This window comes from Abramis brama (genome assembly GCF_963993115.1).
Source record: "Abramis brama genome assembly, chromosome: 17".
NCBI lineage: Eukaryota > Metazoa > Chordata > Actinopteri > Cypriniformes > Leuciscidae > Abramis > Abramis brama.
This window is the reverse complement of record NC_139979.1, coordinates 31,162,104-31,184,512: the sequence shown is the minus strand read 5'-3', so window position 1 is coordinate 31,184,512 and position 22,409 is coordinate 31,162,104. Positions and strand designations below refer to the sequence as shown.

At 37.8% G+C, this 22,409-nt stretch overlaps 1 protein-coding gene across 2 annotated transcripts in view; it reads left to right on the top strand.

The window, feature by feature from the left end:
• The window catches only part of ube3d (ubiquitin protein ligase E3D), a 31,723-nt gene extending 20,040 nt beyond the window's left edge, over positions 1–11,683 (top strand). For both annotated transcript variants that reach the window (XM_084090114.1, XM_084090113.1), the window contains exons 9-10: positions 1,016–1,154; positions 11,542–11,683. In XM_084090114.1, coding sequence (XP_083946240.1) covers positions 1,016–1,154; positions 11,542–11,562 — 160 coding nt within the window. In that variant the 3' untranslated portion in view covers positions 11,563–11,683. The remainder of the gene's footprint in view (positions 1–1,015; positions 1,155–11,541) is intronic.
• Positions 11,684–22,409: the final 10,726 nt, after the last annotated feature.

Here is a 22,409-nt window from a genome sequence, read left to right as displayed (position 1 = left end):
TTCATTAATATAGATATTAAATAGAGTCGGGCTGAGGCTGAAGCCTTGACGGACTCAGTTAGTTTGACTGAAATAATCAGTACGTTTGTCATTAATCTTAACACCGCATTTGTTCCCATTGTACATGTCCTTTATGATGTCATATGTCCTTCCTCCTATTCCACTTTGGATTTCTCTCTCTCTCTCTCTCTCTCTCTCTCTCTCTCTCTCTCTCTCTCTCTCTCTCTCTCTCTCTCTCTCTCTCTCTCTCTCTCTCTCTCTCTCTCATGGTGCAATAGCTACAGACAAGCATGTGGCACACCTGAATCCAGCAGTAGGGGTGGGATTTAGGTTTTGTGGAGAAGAAGAGAATTTAGAACATTTGTTTTTAAAATGTAAAAGATTGGAAGGTCTTTTTGATGTTCTTAATAGATTGTTTCAAGTTTTTGGTGAGGAATTCTCAGAGGAAGTTTTTATAGGGGGTGTGAAATATATTTTTTCAAAAAGAAGGAAGATGTGTGTTAAATTATTTAATAGGAACCACGAAATTGGCAATATGGAAAACCAGGAAAAATCAAGGATTACACCTTAATAGTATTAATGTTGAAGTGATGTTTATGAAATTAGTAGCTGGTAGACTAAAAATATAATTTGCATACTATAGTCTTGTAAATAATGAGATGGGTTTCAATGATCTGTGGTGTGTTAATGATATTTTGTGTGTTGTTTCTGATGGACATCTTGTTTTGGAAATGTATTTATTTTCTAATTTTTTTATTATTATTTTTTTTTTTCATACGGTATATATAATGTGAATTGTTGAAGATTATTAAGATTACAAAAGTTTTGTAAACCTCTCTCTCTCTCTCTCTCTCTCTCTCTCTCTCTCTCTCTCTCTCTCTCTCTCTCTCTCTCTCTCTCTCTCTCTCTCTCTCTCTCTCTCTCTCTCTCTCTCTCTCTCTCTCTCTCTCTCTCTCTCTCTCTCTCTCTCTCTCTCTCTCTCTCTCTCTCTCTCTCTCTCTTTCTCTTGTTCTAGTGTTGTGGATGTCTGGGAGAAGGACATTAGCGTGCACCCTCTCCCCCTCCCTCAGAGCTCATGCGAGGAGCTCCAGAAGCTTCTGATGTCCAGCACCTTCAGGCTGCCAGCATTCCTACGCTGCATGAACTCATATCAGGTCACATACTTAGTCATACTGGACTGCTTAGTCATTATAGTTCATTATCTCTGACTCCTTCTTTACATTACATTTAGCAGATGCTTATATCCAAAGCGACGTCAAATAGAGGACTCTCAAAAAAGCTATTCATCCTTAAGAGACAGTAATGAGAAACACACTACAAAGTCCCAAAATTGCCTAGAAAAGTACAGACTAGCGTAGCAATGTACTGTAGGTGTGTGACACAATAAATGAAATATCTGCAGTGATGATGTATTTTGTAGTCTGTAAGTTTGCATCACCCTGGTTCAATGGAGAAGAAAGAAAACAATAGGATTTTTCCATTGGCTTTTGGCTTATAGGTCGCAGAGCTTAATTTTAGCTATAAGACTTTATTATTCTTACACGTTTTGTTCATCATGATCTTAACAAATGAACACAGCTTTTATGAATTTTGTAGCCTAAATCTATTCGGCAGAAGTAAAAAGCTAAATGTAGGCTATAAACGAACTACATCACGGTTGCATGATTTCAATGTCACCACCATTAAGATTCTGACAGCTCTTTCAGTCTTTAAAAAACAATTTCCCTGAAAGTTTGAGTTAGAATAGTTTGCAAGAGTGTGATTGTGATTGACTGCGAAAGCAACTGTTGTGTAGATGAGTTTACCTGTCTGGCGTGATGACGTTTAATGTCCAACAACCTCTGTAGTCCCATTTAGCCACTTGTTAGCAGCTTCCTTTTTCAAGACAAGTAAAAATCACAAGGGGGCAAAATATCTTGAGCTTGTGTTAACCACAGACCTTATTTCAGGTATTTAACCAAACACCCATTGAAAAAAACATTGGCTTTTGGATGATGGACCTGGAAGTGCTAATTCACTCGTTTCTGGGTAAAAAAAATACATCATCCCAGCAGCACTCTATAAAGAGAGTTTAGTGATGTTGTGTATTTGTTGTTAAATGATTTGGGTAAAGGAATTCTGGTTAAGTTGTTAAATTGCATTGATGTAGTGCATATCGAGAAAAGGAAAGGGCCAAACACCGAACCCTGAGGTACTCCAGTGGTTAATTTATGTGACTTAGACACCTCTTCCTACTGAAGTACTCTGAAATATCTGGCTTTGAGGCAGAGCATGTGAGCGGAGCTGAGCGGTAATATTTCCTCAGGAGCAGAGAGTGACCTTCTACAGATCCCGCCCGCTCAACCCAGAGTGCCCTTTGTGATAGTTCAAGAATTTGTGAATTAAGCAAAAGGTCTAACGTTATGGAGTGCAAATATTGTTATAATGAAGACGGACAAAAGGAATCGCCGGTGCAGCACAGATGTCTACTAATAAAAATATTTATTAAAGGTGCATAACAATAAATGACTAACGTTTCGATGTAAAGTTACATCTTCATCAGAGTCCTTGGAGAGAATGAGCAATGAAGCCATTAATAAGGATCATCAACAGGTGTGATAAAGGGGGCGTTGGCCACCCAAATGTTTTAATTAGTAGACATCTGTGCTGCACCGGCGATTCCTTTTGTCTGGTTTGTTTTGTCCTGCCCTGGTTGCACCAGATTGTTTGTGGATTACAGAAGCGCAGAGAACCTTCTTTTCAATTGTTATAATGAAGTTATGAACCTTATACATAGAGTAAACATCAAAGTTAAGAGCGAAGGAGGAGGAGAAGATATTGAAAGGGAGTGGAATAATTTTGTGATATACTCAGTCACAGCAAAGTTCTTTTTCATTCTTTGCTTAGGGGTAAAAAGACGTTTTAAAAATAGCTTTGCAGCGGTATACGCTGTTTACGCAGTTGTATACCTGGTTTATACTCTCCACAAGAGTGTGAATGTGCGCGCGGCAAAAATTGCATCATAGAAATGTTAGCAGTTTCGTTGAGTGCACAAGACCTTAATGTTTAATAAAATAAGAAAATATTTAAGAGATTTTTGTTTTATTTAGTTATATATATGTTCTCATATTCATATAGATTATTGACATTAGAACAAAATATATTTTGTTCTAATGTAATAATTTCAAGATTCTTTTGTAGTGTGAGTTTGGTGAAGTGTACTAAAAAACAAACATTTCCACGTGTGTCCCCCAAATTCACCAACAACCTAATCAGTTTATATGTAAAGAAATCTTAGCATCCCAGACAGAGATGAACAGCTTGAATAGGAGTGAACATTGTTTTACTGGTGAGCGTGAGCTGTACATGAGTTAAGCGTTTGGTTGGGCCGTTAACGATTGAGCAGGACAGAATGATTGGCACCCCCGGTACATATGATCAAAGATGGCTGTAAAAATAAATCTGCATTGTTTATCTTTTTGATCTTTCATCTAAAAAATCATGCAAAAATCTAACAATAATCTAATAATCTTTATTCAAGTTAAAGAATTAAAAATGGGGGTAAATCACGTTATGAAATAAATTATTTTCTTCAAAACACATTGGCCATAATTAGTGGCACCCTTTTATTAAATACTTTTTGCAATCTCCTTTTGCCAAGAGAACAGCTCTGAGTCTTCTCCTATAATGCCTGATGAGTATGGAGAACACCTGACAACAGATCAGAGACCATTCCTCCATACAGAATCTCTCCAGATCCTTCAAATTCCTAGATCCATGTTGGTGCTTCTTCTCTTCAGTTCACTCCACTCATTTTCTATAGGGTTCAGGTCAGGGAAATGGGACGGTCATGGCAGAAGCTTCATTTTGTGCCCAGTGACACATTTTTGCGTTGATATTGATGTTTGTTTTGGATCATTGTCTTGATGGAAGATCCAACCACGGCCCATTCTACGATTTCTAGCAGAGGCCGTCAGATTTTGATTTTATATCTGTTGATATTTGCTAGAATCCCTGATACCATGTATCTGAACAAGATGTCTAGGACCTCCAGCAAAAAAAATTAGGCCCATAACATTAAAGTTAAATACGGTATATTTAACCGTGGGCATGGGGTACTTTTCATCCCTGTTTGCACCAAACACATCTGGTGGGTTTGCTGCCAAAAAGCTCTGTTTTAGTTCCATTTGACCATAGGATCTGATCCCTTTTGAAATTCCAGTCATGTCTGACAACTGAATATGCTGGAGTTTGTTTTTGGATGAGCGAGGAGGATTTCTCTTGAAACCCTCCCAGACATGATGTAGTGGTGTGTTTTTTTTGTTTTTTTTAGGCTTTCTGACCCAAAGACCCAACTAATCTCAGCAATTCTCCATCTGTGATCTTTGGAGAGTCTTTGGCCACTTAATCTTTCCTCCTCACTGTGCATTAAGACAATATAGGCACATGTCCTCTTCCAGGCAGATTCATAACATCTTTAGTTGATTGTAACTTCTTAATAATTGCTGTGATGATGGAAATGGGAATTCTCAATAGCTATTTCTTTTTACAGCCACTTTCTATTTTGTGAAGCTCAACAATCTTTTGATGCACATTAGAACTATATTCTTTGGTTTAACTCATTGTGATGGATTATAAAGGGAATTTGGCCTTTGTGTTTACTCACATTTATACTCCTGTGAAACCGATCACTGATTGGTCAGAGAGAATTGTCACTACCAGCGTCTTTGGATTTGTGACACGAGACACCGAACCCGAACAAACAAACTTCTTCGTCTTGCAGTGAAAAACCTCCACAATCAAGAACACCATTCCATCGATATGCTCCATTGCTCCTGTGTTGTGCGTTTGTTTGTGTCGCGTTTACGATGATGTCAAAGCAGTAGAGGCGGCGAAACTATAACGATCAGTCTATAATCCCTCCCACTTTGAAGCGGTACTAAATTGCAGTGGAAAAGCAAGCTGAGCCGAGCCGAGCCGTACCATGCAGTTGAAAAGCACCAATAATGCGATTCCCCCCCCCCCCCCCCACACACACACACTTTTGATTATTTTACTTTAATGAAAGGTTAGATTTTTGCGAATTTTTTTTTAATGAAAGATCAAAATGATAAACAATGCAGATTGATTTGTACAGCCATCTTTGATCATATTTACCAGGGGTGCCCATAATTATGACCACAACTTTAGAAAGGAGCAGCTGGTGATTTACAGTGTTAAAGGATGCAGGCAGATACAGCAGAATTAATTATGGATGAGTTTCAGTGACAATAGCATGGCTCTTCTTACTATATGTGACTATTCATTTGTTTATTTTTTTAATCTTTGCAGCTAATAAGTGAAAGTTTAGTTACTCGTCACCTCAGTTGATGACATTTTTAATTGCCCGCCTTAGGCTAAGCTGACGTTAGTACCTCACGTCCGCATTGCTTAAGCTGAAATGCCTTGAATGCTAATGAATAAAAACAAAATATGGCATCTCTTTGAAGCAGACGTGCATTTGAATCAGGCAGATAACTTGTTTGAAATGCTTGCCTCAGTTACTGTTGTTTCCTCAGCATATTTGCTTCAAAGTAAGGAGACAAAACATCTGTCTCTTGGCAGTCTTTTCCCCCCAAACTCACTGTGATGAGTTTTAGGGCTTGACCCATTGAGGAAAATAGTGCTGATGCTGAGGTGGAGCTTTATCCTCTGCAAAAGAGTCTATATTTCTGACAGAAAAAAAGCAGATAAAGAGGAGAATTTTACAAGCAGTGTTCAGGAACACTTGAGTTGTGAGGGAACGGGTCTGCTACCATTTTTAATGAGTAATAATTATGTGGGGCATGTGGAGTTTTGGACATTGTTTTTTTTTTTTTTTTGGCTCAACCCTTTCTCACTCACAAAGGCTTCTAAAGCTGAAGCATGGTTCAAGCACCTTTAGACTCAGTTAATTATTTGCATCATTTGTAAAAGTAGAAATTATTTTGTTTTTATATATATATATTTACTCTTATAGATGTCTTTGAGCACCTAATCCCTACCCTAAACTTGATTTCCCATGTGTTTATATATGTATTTACTGCAAAACTGACCAAAGAGCAGAATGAAAGTATTACAAAAGACCTCTGTTGCATTCTTAGTCTTCTGAAGCCATACAATATCTTTGTTTTACTCCATAATCAGTCATATCTCATTCAGAAGATAAATACAAACTTTAGCACAATCATTCATGAGACACACAATCATTCATGAGGCACACAATCATTCATGAGACACACAATCATTCATGAGGCACACAATCATTCATGAGACACAACAATGCCAAGTTGACGTAATGCTTCATCATACGGCAATATCTGAATGTTTGCAATTTGAGTGTTACAGCGTGTGGAGACAATGATCGCTTTTGGGTTTGTTCCTCATGCAAATCAATCATTCGGTCTCGGAAGATGTGGAACATTTGTGATTTTTGAATAAATTTGTGTGTGGAGACAGTGATCGCTTTTGGGTTTGTTCCTCACACAAATCAATCATTCGGTCTCGGAAGATGTGGAACATTTGTGATTTTTGAATAAATTGTGACTGTTGTTGCATCTGCCTGTGTTTTATATTATTTTATATTGACAACTGGTTAGGTTTAGGGGTCATGTTAGCTGCTTAAAAATGTCTAAATAGTGTATTGTAAATACAATTAAATTATATAATTTCATGACAATAAAATTCCCATGCCCTTTGCGTCTGTGTATATTGACACCAAAAGTTTGTCATTGAAAGCAATCGAGTTCCTAGTTCATCGATTATAGTGACGACCTCCAGCGTCTTAATAGTGATGCTAAACAAACACGCTTGACCATACATCAGCTTTTGACGCATTGGGAGTGAGAATGGGTTGTCTATATAGGCAGCAATCTTCTCATCCTAGCTGAAATAGTACCTAATAAGTGGAGAATTTGGAACACTCTTCATATTCAGAAACTCAGTGTCAGCCTGTTGAGCTCAGATAATTTGCATAGTGATTTAAAGCTTAGCGTTACATTAAACAAGCTACTTTGTGGGATTACTTTTGCCATGGTTTAATCTGAATTCAGATAATCAACTTGTTTCGCTGGCTAGCAAAGTGTTTTCTCTGCTGTAGCTGTTGGAGACATTGAACTTTCTCCATCAAGTGGAAAACTATCACTCATCTTGCCAATTTTTGTAGTGCTGTGATGATAAAGTGGCAGGCAGACATCAAACATATGTGCCTCTGGGAATGCTGTATACAGTTCATTCAACGCCTTCAACTCACACACAAACACCTGACCTATATAGATAAAAAAAGCTCTTTGAGTGGAACCAGTTTGCATGAAGAGATGTTTCCCAGTGTTCAGAGGGAAGTTAATCCAGCTAATATTTAAAAGAATCACAGCTCCAGAGTTATTTGTTATGATTTGCGTCCCATTTAAATTAATTTGTTTGTAACTTTTTTTTGTGTGTTTTTGATCATTTTTTTAACAAAAATACAGTAACAGTAATATTGTGAAATATTCTCATTTATAAACCATTTAAAGTAACTGTTTTCAATTTAAAATGTAATTTATTCATGTGATCAAAGCTGAATTTTCAGCATCATTACTCCAATCTTCAGTGTCACATGATCCTTCAGTGATCCTTCATTTACTGCTCAAGAAACATTTCTTATTATTAGTGGTGCTTGCCAAAGGCAAGGTATCACTATTGTTATTGCTCATACTTATTATTATTCCACACAAAGCTTGGCGCGCTACTCCTCCTGCACCGTTTGTCACAGACCCATGAATGAGGTGTCAAATCGTGCGGCCTATTTAGGAGAGGTGTGCTATATCTTTTCTAAGAGATCTGGGGTACGATGTTTGCTCCGCAGGTGAAAAATTGCAAGCAATCCCTTAGACTTAACATTGCGACAAACTTTGACGACTCGTAGCTCTGAGTGAGGATTTCACAGAAACGCGTGGTTTACCACATTTGAAGAGGCTGGCAGGCTCTGTAAGAACATACCTCACAATGGGAATGACAGGCCATGACCAAGGGCCCCAGCAGGCCATGACCACCGCCTGCTATCTTTTCACTCTTCCAAAGTAGTCAGACTGTCTTTCCTTCAATTCAACTCAGAAGAAAAGTGTAACCTTACCATTACTGAACAGACAACAATCAACTCTTGGCCTTCTCGGTACGTTCAGGGTGCCGTGCTGTCCGGCGTGGCCTCAGTAGGCCCCAGGGCAGCAGGCCTCGACTAACAACCAGCCATGTGCTCACTCAGGAGAGAGAGAACTCTCTCAACCACAACAGCATCAAGGCCAACCTCAGGAGTTCAACGTCTTCATTCAATGCATAAGAAGTCCATCGCAACTCCCATAATTTGCCCTGTGTGCTCTCTCCGGCCCAGGGCTGGCAGGCCACAATCTGCCCTCCAGCCATGAGAACAGCGTCGAAATAACCATGCAAGTTTATCATATCTTCTCCATCCAGCGGAGAAGAAAACGATTGCAACTTGTACAGTAACATTTGACACTCACGGACCCATCAACGACTTAAATTTTCAACAACTTCAAGAATTGTGTCCACTGCACAAGACCTTTTCATAGTTAAATGGATCTTTTCCATAGTTCCATTTCCTGCTTCCGGTTCCATTCTATCACTCACCATTTTACCTATGCATGTATGTATGTATGTATTTTTGTTTAGTTTAGTTATGTTTGTGATTTTAGTTAATAAAACTTGTGCACAATATGTATTTGGTTCTGATTCTCTGCTTGCAACAAGGTCCATTTTACGATCTTGATCTTGTTACATGCTCTAAGCGCTGTACATGCTAAGAAATAATTATTTTTCGGTGGCCATGAAAGATACGCTTTTCTTAGAATAAATGAATAATCAAAAGAGTTCGTTGGAACTGATTAATTGATTGTAATATGAATTTAGCTACCTCAAGTTAATCCAATTAACTGACCCAAATATTAATAATTAATCATAATTGATAATTATGAGTTATTATTAATATTTCCCTTTTGAGCTAACTTGTTACAAGGGAGATAAAGCTGTGCTCCAGTATTAGTTAAAATGGTATCAGAATGTTTGTTACCAAGCCTAACAAACTGGTCGTGATAAAAGGTCATCTAAAATCCAGGCAATGGTTGTATTGTGCAATTTAAAATCAATTAATTTATTAGCTAAAATATGTGGCTGTATAGTATTAAAAGCACTCAAACAAATAAAAAAAACATGATCCTAACAGAGCTGGAAGTAGTTTCGAGATGACTGTAAATATTATGAACCATAAATAGTGGTGCATCATCTACCCCCACACCCTTCCTATATGCAAATTGCAAAGGATCCTGAAAAGCAGACACCTGCCTAGTCAGGTGATCCAATACAACCCTCTCAAAACACTTCATAATGTGCGAAGTCGGAGCTATAGGCCTCAGGTTAGCAAGGTTGTTGGACACCTTGGCTTTTTTGGGAATAGGGACAAGGAACCTGGAATGTATACCTCTCTCATCACCTGGAATGTTTGTGCGGATTTCCAAACAATCAATGTCCACAGCCACAGAAGGCAAACACGGGTACGATTGTTGAATGAAACTATAATCATGTCATCAGGAATCGATCACGCTAATAATCCAGAATTAAAAGACTTCCAAAGAACCTAAAAAACACATAAAACACAAACGTTCAGACGCACAGTGGTAGCAGAGTCGCCGGCAAAGGAGGCGGCGCCTCAAGATACTTGTGTAACATATAGAGATGGGGGTTGACTCTTTTGACTCATGCTAGCAAACAGGACTTCCAAACATGTTACACATGCTAGCTGTGAATAGCTACATGTTAATTGCAATTAGCTTAGGGTTAAACATGATAAAAGCAAGTCAAAATGTGCTAGTATCATGCTAGAATAATCCTAGCAAAATTATAAAAACGCTAGCATCATGTTAGCAACATGTTAATCATGCTGGCATCTTGTTAGAAACATGTTAGCAACAGGTTAATCATGCTAGCAATATGCTAATCATGCTAGCAACATGCTAATCATTCTAGCATTTAGCTAAAAACATGCTGCATGTGACACATGCAACATGTGAATCATGCTAGCATCATGTTAGAAACATGCCAATTATGCTAGCATCATTCTAGCAACATGCTAATCATAGTCAATCATTCTAGAATGTGGTAAATCGTAGTAAATCTTGCTTCAAACATGGTAAATAATGGTAAATCAATCTAGAACGTATCATATATCATGGTATCACAACATGTTAATTGTGTTAGCATCTGCTCAGTGCTGAGTTTTGCCACTGCAAGCACCACTCCACCACACCACCAAATGTACATTTTAGTTATCAGTGCAGTTGTGCTGCTTCATATTTTTGTGAAAACTAGATGTTTTTTGTTTTGCTGTTTTTGTCAGGATTCTTTTATGAATAAAGTTTAAAATAACAGCATTTATTAGAAATATAAATGTTGTGGAGCATTATGAATATCTTTACTGTAACTTTTGATAATAAACTTACGGACCGCAGATGTTTGAATGATAGTGTGTATGAGTTTTCTATGACGTAAGATTGTGGTCACCCACACACCTCTTGCTCTGATGTATCTTACTGAGAGGCTGCTGGTTTGACAGCCTGTTTTATGATGTGCAGTGTAAAGCACTGATGGCCATGAGGGACGAATCCTTGAGCGAGTTCAACATCGTCCGTCACAGGACTCGAGGCCGGCACGAAGCTGCGCTTTTCTGTTTGGCACGTGTTTTACATTATGGCCATTTTTGTCATCTATTTAGTTTTCGTATTTTTTATGTAAATGAAAGATCCCAGATTTAGTAATTTCTGTCATTTGCCATGTCGTTTTTGAAGTGATTAAACTTGCAGCCTAATGCTGTGGAACACTGCTTATGAATCATAGAAATCATAGAGGACTTTTTGGCTTATACACTATCGTTCAAAACGAGAGATTATTTTTTTTAATTTTTTTTAAGAAATCAATACTTTTATTCAGTACTTTTAACATTAAATTGATCAAAAGGGACAGTAAATAATTTTTTAAAGCTACAAAAGATTTCTTTTTCAAATAAATCCTGTTCTTTTGAACTTTACATTCATCAAAGAATGTAATAATATTTCACTATATTATTGTTTTCTGCATTTTGCAGCCTTATTTCAAAAACATTACAAAAAAATTGTACCGACATCAGACCTTTGTATGGTTGTAAATGTGAACCAATTTCTTTGTGTGAAACAATGTAATGCGTTGCAACCTTCAGTGAGTGGAACTATTTTGCATTTTTAATCAAATTTAGTGCAGTTGGTAGTCAATTCAGATAATTAATTAAGAAAGGGATTTAAAAAAAAAACATGGCTAATATTTACTCCATTTCAATTGTAAGGTCTAGTTGAGTGCATTGCATTGTGGGATACAGTATGCCAGTTATAATGCACATTTTAGTATGTAGTAGGACATCCAAATACTCTATGCTTTATGCACTGTGTGGATACTGTACTGTATCGTAACAGCAGAACGCAAGTATGGTATTCTAAACCTCGTCTGTTCCTCCTCTCTCATCAGGTGGCCTACATGCGGATGTGATGAACTGAGCTCCAGAACACACACACAGCGGACCAATTTATCAGCGCAGTGTCATGCTCTTATAGCCTGGAAATGCTAAATATTAAAGTTTTTTTTTTTAAATAAAAAGCTTTGAAGTTGTGTTTTGTTCTACAGTCTAATGATCTGCATATGAGAAGGAAGTGGCCTGTGTATTTTGTGGGATTTTGTTGGCGTCGTAAATACCCATCATGCTTCATTACAAGGACATTGAACATCATTCCACGCACTCTTAAAACATGTTACCGGTACTTTGACTCACTGTCTATCTTAGGAATGGTGTCAGAGTTCTTGAGTGTGCGGTGCAGCGAGTGACTGGAAACACTGCGTTCCCAGACGTGACCGAGTAAATGTATTCATAGAGCATCCTGAATAAGCCTAGAGTTCACCGTGCTTAATAACGCATCATGATGCCAATGTCTGATGACAGGTGGGAACACACTTTTCCTTAAAAACGCCTGCATGTCATCAGGGTGCTTTGCTTTGAGTGGAATGCACATGACACACCTTTATCTCGCATCTGCATAGCAACACCCTAGAAACCACTCAGAATGCTTAGCAACCACATAGCAACACCCTGGCACTGTGGCAGTGAGTTTTGTACTGGCAAACACCACTCACATTTTTCTACAGAAAATGTTATTTATTGACGATTTTTAAAGCAGTCTGAAGAACTTTAGGACCTGATGCTCATGCTCTGAAATTCACAAACCTTCATGTTGCTCTCACTGAGAGGTACAAATAGACAATATGCATGTTAATAATCCAAAAAATGGTTTTGGCGCAGGCCATAAAAACAACCATAATATATGCGGACCAGGTTAATTTGACCACAATCTTTCTGTATAAAATGTGAGGATAATGTAAATTGTGTAATGTGGTCTATAAAAGGAACGTTGAACAGGATAAACTTTGACCGTTGGCTTGAAAAAGACAAGTTTACAATAGTTTGAAGATTTGAAGAGTAAAGCACACTACAGGAGAACCGCCTGAAGAACTGTGATGAGTTTGGCATACGCACTAAAGTTTGGGGTTTCATTTTTTCATTTATTAAATTAATGCTATTATTTTGTAATTAATACTACTTATTTTGTAAGAACAAGTTGACGATTGATTAAAGGTGACAGTAAAAAGTTTGAATTTTTACAAAATATTTCTGTTTCAAATGCTGTTCTTTTCAACTTTCTATTCATCAAAAAATCATGAAAAAATGTATCAATGTATCCACAAAGATATGAAGCAGTGCACCTGTTTTCAACATTAATAATGATAAATTATTCTTGAGCATCAAATCATCATATTAGAATGATTTCTAAAGGATCATGTGACACTGAAGACTGGAGTAATGATGCTGAATAAATATCTAATACCAAATGTGTACAAATTCTTTAATCAAGATCCATTTAAGTAAAATGAAAAAAAAAAAAAATCTAAATTGAGTTTTTGCTTAAAACAAGCAAAATGATCTGCCAATGTGGTAAATATTTTTTTTACCCAAATTTCAGATAATGTTGCTTGTTTTTAAGCAAAAACAATATCTTTTGTAATTTCACTTGTCAAGTAAATGCATCTTGATTTAAGAATGTTTAGATATTTGGACTGGAAACAAGACAAAAAATAGAAAAGCATTTTTTTGCTGTTCATACACATTCGTAAAACATAGCTTACTTATGCATTGCAAAATAAGTTTAAAAACAGCATTATTTGCTGATTGGCTGGTTGAAGATTTATAGACCATAATTTCCCTCTGATTATCTGAGCACCATCATCTCAATATAAGAGGTTGTTGTGTGTCATGGGAATGTTGTTCCAGGGCCAATAAAAGACAATGCAGGAATGTGTCCTGCTCGGGTAAATCGTGCTGTGTGACGTTAGTATATAGTGGAGGTGATGTTTATCTGGTGTGGGCACTGAAGGGGTGAATGAGATAATGAAGCACACGTCCTAGTGAGCGTCACAGGGCTCTTCACAAACCTAGGAATAGCAATACTTCACTAATTGCAGGAAAAATGGCACAATCTGATCTTTGACATTTTATTAGTACCGCTAGCATACTATAAACTGTGAATCCTATGAATTCTATGAATAGGTTCTTTAAATATGCAGATGAGCCCTGTCTCCACTCACTCACACAGCTCAGAGATCCACTGGTTGACGATCACACGTTGATCTGATTGGTTACAAGGTAGTTTGTGACGTCAGAAACACCAGCGATTTCAAAGCGTGTTTTTGAGACTGTCTTTGGTTCACTGCAGTTTTAAGGAGAAAATACTTAAAACGTTGCTGCTATGTTTTTCTAAATTTCACAGGTTTATTTTCTACGCTTCCAGAGTTTCTTCTATGGAACACGATGATGTATATTTTTCCAGAATGTCTGAACTGCTTTTTTTTTTCATCTAAAGACCAACAGATGCATATACAGTGAGGAAAATAAGTATTTGAACACCTGTCTATCAGCTAGAATTCTGACCCTCAAAGACCTGTTAGTCTGCCTTTAAAATGTCCACCTCCACTCCATTTATTATCCTAAATTAGATGCACCTGTTTGAGGTCGTTAGCTGCATAAAGACACCTGTCCACCCCATACAATCAGTAAGAATCCAACTACTAACATGGCCAAGACCAAAGAGCTGTCCAAAGACACTAGAGACAAAATTGTACACCTCCACAAGGCTGGAAAGGGCTACGGGGAAATTGCCAAGCAGCTTGGTGAAAAAAGGTCCACTGTTGGAGCAATCATTAGAAAATGGAAGAAGCTAAACATGACTGTCAATCTCCCTCGGACTGGGGCTCCATGCAAGATCTCACCTCGTGGGGTCTCAATGATCCTAAGAAAGGTGAGAAATCAGCCCAGAACTACACGGGAGGAGCTGGTCAATGACCTGAAAAGAGCTGGGACCACCGTTTCCAAGGTTACTGTTGGTAATACACTAAGACGTCTTGGTTTGAAATCATGCATGGCACGGAAGGTTCCCCTGCTTAAACCAGCACATGTCAAGGCCCGTCTTAAGTTTGCCAATGACCATTTGGATGATCCAGAGGAGTCATGGGAGAAAGTCATGTGGTCAGATGAGACCAAAATAGAACTTTTTGGTCATAATTCCACTAAACGTGTTTGGAGGAAGAAGAATGATGAGTACCATCCCAAGAACACCATCCCTACTGTGAAGCATGGGGGTGGTAGCATCATGCTTTGGGGGTGTTTTTCTGCACATGGGACAGGACGACTGCACTGTATTAAGGAGAGGATGACCGGGGCCATGTATTGCGAGATTTTGGGGAACAACCTCCTTCCCTCAGTTAGAGTATTGAAGATGGGTCGAGGCTGGGTCTTCCAACATGACAATGACCCGAAGCACACAGCCAGGATAACCAAGGAGTGGCTCTGTAAGAAGCATATCAAGGTTCTGGTGTGGCCTAGCCAGTCTCCAGACCTAAACCCAATAGAGAATCTTTGGAGGGAGCTCAAACTCCGTGTTTCTCAGCGACAGCCCAGAAACCTGACTGATCTAGAGAAGATCTGTGTGGAGGAGTGGGCCAAAATCCCTCCTGCAGTGTGTGCAAACCTGGTGAAAAACTACAGGAAACGTTTGACCTCTGTAATTGCAAACAAAGGCTACTGTACCAAATATTAACATTTTCTCAGGTGTTCAAATACTTATTTGCAGCTGTATCATACAAATAAATAGTTAAAAAATAATAAATTTATTTTTAGATTATGTCTCTCACAGTGGACATGCACCTACGATGACAATTTCAGACCCCTCCATGATTTCTAAGTGGGAGAACTTGCAAAATAGCAGGGTGTTCAAATACTTATTTTCCTCACTGTATTTACTCCAGGCTCCAAAAATTACAAAATCAGCATGAAGCTAACACAAAAATAGGAAAATAACCTTTCCTACAAGTGCCCTATATTCCAGGTGTAGGTCATCGTTCAAACACGTCCAAAGGATTTCCCCTCTAATGTACAGCATGAAGGTCTCTTTTTAACTGAAGAATGGCACAAAGATGCTCAAACTTATTTATAGTCCTGTTTGCATTATGTTTGGTTGACCACTGCCACCTCTGCTTTTCCCTGCGCTGTGATAATGCCCTGCACCGCTTCACTCAGAGCCTAATTCAGAGGAAACAGAATTTGCCAGCAGGCTGAACTCCATCAAGAACTCCATCAGTCACAGGGGTGTTCAGTTCCACTGAGGAATAGAGTTAGGGCAGCAAACTCACTGCACTGTTTCTCTGACAGCACTTGTGTTTTTGACAAATAACAGCCTAGAGACAAAGATAGTGCTTCCAACAGACGCCTGCAAAATGCTTTGGGAACTTTTATGCAATTTGTGTTATTTTATATATACTGTTTTTTTGTTGTTGTTGTTTTTTTGTTTTGTTTTTCTTGTTTGTTTTTTTTGCACTACCAGAAAAAACTTTGGACACACCTACTGGTTATTTAGTATGAATATTGTCTGCATGTCTAAACAATAGCCATCATTTGGTGTGAATATGTTCTATGTCTGAGGTACAGAGATTATGTGGTGACCAAAAATATTAAATATTTATTCTTGGTCTAGATTCCATCATCACTCATCAACCAGCCTCAGATTCTTTAAAAACTTTTGTAAATGTATATGTTGCTATAATCCACAGATTCCTGAATATACTGCATCTACAGCAGGTTTGTTTGCTCCTGAAACACGTTTCCACCAGTTTTCTCATGCATCCATCACATATGTTACACTTCTGACAAAGTGTGTCTTTTTAATGTGTAAAACCATTTTTTTCCCCGAGGAAAATCTGACAGCCAGTGTGAACACAGCACACAAGATCTCAGAAGTCACAGTGCATCTGTTCTTTTTCTCTCTCTAAGAGGCTGGATGTAGAAGTGTAAAACCTTTATCTCCCGTATTAACCCTGGAAAGCCTGACATATGGTATAATAGTCAGAAAAGAAAACACATTTTTGGAAATGGAACAGTTTATTTAACCTTTAGATAAAAAATAAATAAAAAAATTTGATATATCAGGCTTTTATGGCTCATATAATCTGATATAGTGAGAATATGGAGCTCATAAAGAGGAAAACACATGCGTTTTATTCAGAGGCTCAAACTGAGTAAAAATATGAAATTTGGTGAAGATACTGATATATATATATACAAAAAGTAAGATGAGATCTTTATGGCAGTATAAACTACTTTACAAAGATCTCATCTTACTTTTTGTATATATATATATATATATATATGAGTAAAAATATGAAATTTGGTGAAGATACTGATATATATATATATATATATATATATTAGGGGTGTGACGAGACGCTTACTCCACGAGACGAGACGAGACACGAGATTGGGTTCACGAGAACGAGACAAGACGAGATTTTTACACAATTTTTAAGAAATCCTCAATGATGAAATGTATGAATGGAAAATAGTATTTTATTCAACTGAAAATCACAAAATGCAAAACAATTTAGGTGCATTTTGAAATCAACTTGTAATGAATGTTATTTTACTTCTATTTTAATGAATTCTATGCAGTAAAGGACATGCAAACACTGCAAAATGTTTTGCTATAAACTCTACCATCTGGCTTCTCCCCTGTACGATTTCACATGAGAAATCTAAATCCTTTCCACAAATCGAACATAAAAAATAAATAAAACAGTATAAATAAAATTAATATAAATAACTGAAATAACACTTTAAATGCAAACAGTAAGTGTGTATCCATAATCAAAGTAGCCTACTGCTCTCTCAAAACTACAAGTTCAAACAGAATTTTTTTTTTTCTTCAAGCATGAAAAATAGATAAATTAACTACACAGAACAGACTAAGATTATGGTCATGTTCTTTTTCAAGAATATAAGCATGTCGACGATTTCTGGCAGCAGTTGAGACCATACTTACTGTCTATGGTTGAGACCTTTGGGCAGTAACTAGGGCTGCACGATATGAGGAAAAGCTGCGATGTGCGATAACATTGTTTAATATTGCGATGTCGATATGACTTGTGATATGTGAATGTTAGCTATACTGTTCCCATGTCTTAGTGCTTTAATAGGTTCTTTGCGCGATAGGTCAAATGTTTATTACCTGCCTGGTTCAGATTACAGTATTTTAGCGCGATTTTGGCACGATCCGTTTCGTGGAGATTCGTAAAGGACAACGGGCGTCGGGACGCAAGATTCGATCGTTTCATTTCGTGTGTCATAGTGGGCGACAACCTACGCGTCTGCGATGCTTCAGGACATCACGACAGAAAGACTAGCATGTTTAATTTTAACGGTCCTCCACGACGGGTTGAGTGTGAGCGAGAGTGAGTGTGCGCGAGTGAGTGAGAGTGCGAGCAACAGTGAGTGTGCGTGTGTGCGCGCGCAAGTGAGTGAGTGAGCGAGGGACAGTAAGTGTGTGTGTGCGCGGAGTGTGTGTGTGATTGGCCCGGCACACAAATGATTTAAAAGTGGCAGGGGCATCTTCAATACTAATTTCACCCTCACGCTCCATCACGCTGACATCACAACAACTCACGAGACAAAGTTTCACCTCGACGAGAAATCTCGTCGCGTTTTAATCTCGCGAGATCTCGTAACCTCTGAATAAAACGCATGTGTTTTTCCTCTTTATGAGCTCCATATTCTCACTATATCAGATTATATGAGCCATAAAAGCCTGATATCAATTTTTATTTTTATTTTTTATCTAAAGGTTAAATAAACTGTTCCATTTCCAAAAATGTGTTTTATTTTCTGACTACAGAGCTTTGATGATAAAACTAAGCATGTAAATATCATCTCCCAATAATATGTCTTAGTAAGATGATATTTACATGCTTAGTTTTATCATCAAAGCTCTGTAGTTTCAAAGATATAATGCAATGCAATAAAATGATGATTGAGAGATGAACAAATAAACTTTCCTCAAAAGCCTGATGATCATATTTGATACTGTGGTAGATTTTCCCCTACGTACCTGACTGAAGTTTACCTGCAATATTATACTCAGGGACTTCTCCTCTGACCGTGTTGGATGACGTCTAAGTGTAGCTACTCTGCCCGCATATAATGTCTAACAATTATAGTTACCTGACCGTATCTAACCCCACCTACGAGTCTCACACTGAGTCAAACAACGTCTTGTTCCTTTTTGAACACTCTCACTTGGGAATAAGGTCTAGTGTTCCACTAACTACACAGACTCCAGACAATGCCTTCGAATATGCTTTAATCCCAGTTTCAGAGAGAATCCCACCAGCAAAAAGAATAAAACAGCTTTTATATAATAGGAGCATGGCATGGCATGATGGCATGATACATTACATAATTTTTCTACAATATGATTGGTTCTTCATATGTATAATCCAGCACACCCTTCTGTTACTAGGTAGAAGCTTTACTTTGTTACTCAAAGTCATGAGTTTATATATTTAGACATTTATATCTTACCGACCCCAAAACTTCTGAATGGTATTTTGTGAGGGTTACGCTTTATTTTGATGGTCCATTTTAGACATTATACCATCTATAAGTAACTTTGCAACTACATGTTAACTAACTCTCATTAGAGTATTAGTAGACTGTCTGCTCAATATCTGCTAACACTTTATTCTGATGCTCCCCAAAAGATATTCAACTGACTATAAGTAACTTTGCAACTAACTTGAACCCTAACAGTTTACTAATACTCTAATGAGAGTTATTTGACATGCAGTTGCAAAGTTACTTATAGTTAGTAGAACATCTAAAGTGGACCATTGAAATAAAGTGTAAGCTATTTGATTGGTAAACATTTTGAATGTCCCTGGGTTTCTATCTAACTTTTAGAGTGTGTTCACACTTGGCATGTTTGGTTCGATTAAAACGAACTCTGGTGCGATTGCTCTGTTAGTGCAGTTCATTTGAATAAGTGTGAACGCTGTCATCTAAACCTTGGAGCCACCAAACAAGCGGACCGAGACGCTGAAAAGATGGGTCTCGGTCCTAACGAACTCTGGTGCGGTTCGACTGAAATATGAACACAATACGGACCAAAGACATGTGAACGAACCAAAAACGAACCATGTCACAAGATGTGATCCTGAAAATGCTCAAAATTCTCTTTTTTCTCGTCATAGTCTCGATGTTGCCTGTCAGAGTTCAGTACAGGCATCAGAACCGCGTCTCCTCACAGCAGATCTGGGTTTGTGTGACGGAGGGATTCCTGACGCTGTTTTGACTCCTTTACACATTTTATAAGCTCTTCACTAGTTCTTAGCAGGTCAAAATACCATCAAATGTAGCAACACACATACAGCGAACGCATTTATCCCAGAACACAGTATTGTTTTGGATGTTCAGTAAGTTCTGTTGTGAAATGTACGTAATAAATACGTAATAAAAGCCGACCAATCAGGTTGTGAATGTATCCCTATGTCTTTAGGTAGGATATCTTTAGCTTTGGTGTTAAAATGCCAATATGAAGATTAAGCGGACCATGACTAAATGTTTTTTTTTGGTCCAGACCAAGCGAACCAAGCAAACCGAACTACAAGTGTGAACACACCCTTTAAACAAGCTTTGTTTGGTCTGTCTGTGATGCTTTAACATGCTATCTAGGAAGGCAGCTCACTAGGTTTTGGAACAGAGCTTATGTGTTCCTGTTTGTGCTTCTGTCAATGTCAATGTCACTTTTATTTGTATAGTACTATTAAAACAACACGTTGACCAATGTGCTTTACATCATCTCAGTAAGATAGACAAAATAGTACAATAGTAATAGAATACAAATAATAAAAATTATCATCAAAAGGATGCCATGGCAAAGAAATGTGTCTTAAGTTGTACTTTAAAGACATGTACAGAGTCAGCATTCCTAACATGTAATGATAAGCTATTCCAAAGTCTTGGCGCTACTACCCCAAATGCACGATCCCCTTTCTGGCTTAACTTGGTCCTTGGGAATTTTCAGCAAATTTTGAGTTGATGATCTCAAAGTTCTTCCTGTCTGATACTCCATTAACAGATCTGATAAATAAGTCAGTGCAAGGCCATGAAGAGATTTATACACCAATAAAAGAAGTTTAAAATCAATCCTATATTGTACAGGGAGCCAATGTAAAGAGACCAAGGACGGAGTGATGTGTTCACGTTTTTTAATATTCGTTAATAATCTCGCTGCAGCGTTTTGAACCTTTTGCAGTCGTAGAATAGATGCTTGACTAATACCCTTATATAAAGAATTACAATAATCAAGTCTTGATGATATAAGAGCATAGATTGCAATTTCAAGTCTCTTATACATCAGACATGATTTCATCTTAGCCAGATTTTACCACATGATTTATCTGTGCATTCAACTTCAGGGAGCTTTCAATATAAACACCCAAGTTTTTAACACGTTCTTTAACATATAATGACAGTGGGCCGAAATTTAACTCTGCTGTGCCCCTGGTTCCTCTGGAGTCGGGAATGTTCTCCAGTGAAGATAGCTCAGATTTAGTCTTCTTAGATTGCACTTTCCAGCTGCATTGTCATTTTGTCCTGTTCATCAATCAGATCCTGTACGAAAGTCTCCAGCCCTTCTCTCTCATGATGGAGAAGTTTCTGGTTCTAAGCGTCGAGTCCCTCGTGTCTCATTAGGACTGCCAGCGCTGAACCTACAGAAAGGCCAAGCCTACGGGCAAAGTCTGCTAGCGAATACAACCTTGCTATGCAGCGGTTTGAGGAATTTTTTTCTTTAACAGATGTCATAATGAAACAAACCTGCAGTGCAAGCAGTGTGTCGCCATCGGGGGAGTCGCAGAAGCACATAGTGAGAACTTTACACTTACTTTTGCAAATAAATACGAATCAACTTTGCAGAACTTTTTGGCTCGGGTGCTTAATATTTTTTAATGAACTGTCTCTAAAAGGCCTTTCGGGTGTCTGCCATGCATCCAGAGAAAACAGCTAACAAAGAAAATGAAAGAGCTGTCAAAGAAGGAACATCAAACGTTTAGCCCTGAAGTAGTGTAAAAAGAGTCCTGCAGAAAGAGTGATTAGTACATTACAGGTTATATTAGAAGAGTCCTTCAAACTGAGCTCTGAACAGAATCTGAGTTCGACCCCATTCGCTATCATTAGAATTAGTCCTGAGGCAAACTGCATTTGAAAGTGATCATTTCTACACACTACCTCTGAAGGACAGAGCAGTGAGCAGCACATACTGTCTCATATAAAGAGTTTATTTTGCATTGAAATGCAACCTTGATAATGTGTCAGTAAAATTCATGTTTATAGCTGTTAAGATTGTTGTAGCAAATAAAACATTCCTGTCCAATAGTGTCCTTAATTCAAACGAATTTCCACCTGCAGACCCACAGTCTCTGTGTGAATTTTATTTAAAAAAGAAAACAAATAAACTTGATTAAAAAGAATATGAGAGCAAGAGAGGGCTTTAAAATCATATAAGATCTTAAAGAGTTAGCTAAGCTTTTAAAATGATTCCTGAGGACATAACTCAGGATCAGAATATATAATACATAATATTCAGATTAATTAATTAAAATGATTGCATTGAATTAATCACATACATTCTAAAAAATCATATAGATAGAGACTGAAGACAAATAATTTCATGCATCGAATATACACTTAACAAAATTATAAACGCAACACTTTTGTTCCGAAAACCAGTCAGTATCTGGTGTGACCACCATTTGCCTCACGCAGTGCAACACATCTCCTTCACATAGAGTTGATCAGGTTGTTGATTGTGGCCTGTGGAATGTTGGTCCACTCCTCTTCAATGGCTGTGCGAAGTTGCTGGATATTGGCAGGACCTGGAACACGCTGTCGTATACGCCGATCCAGA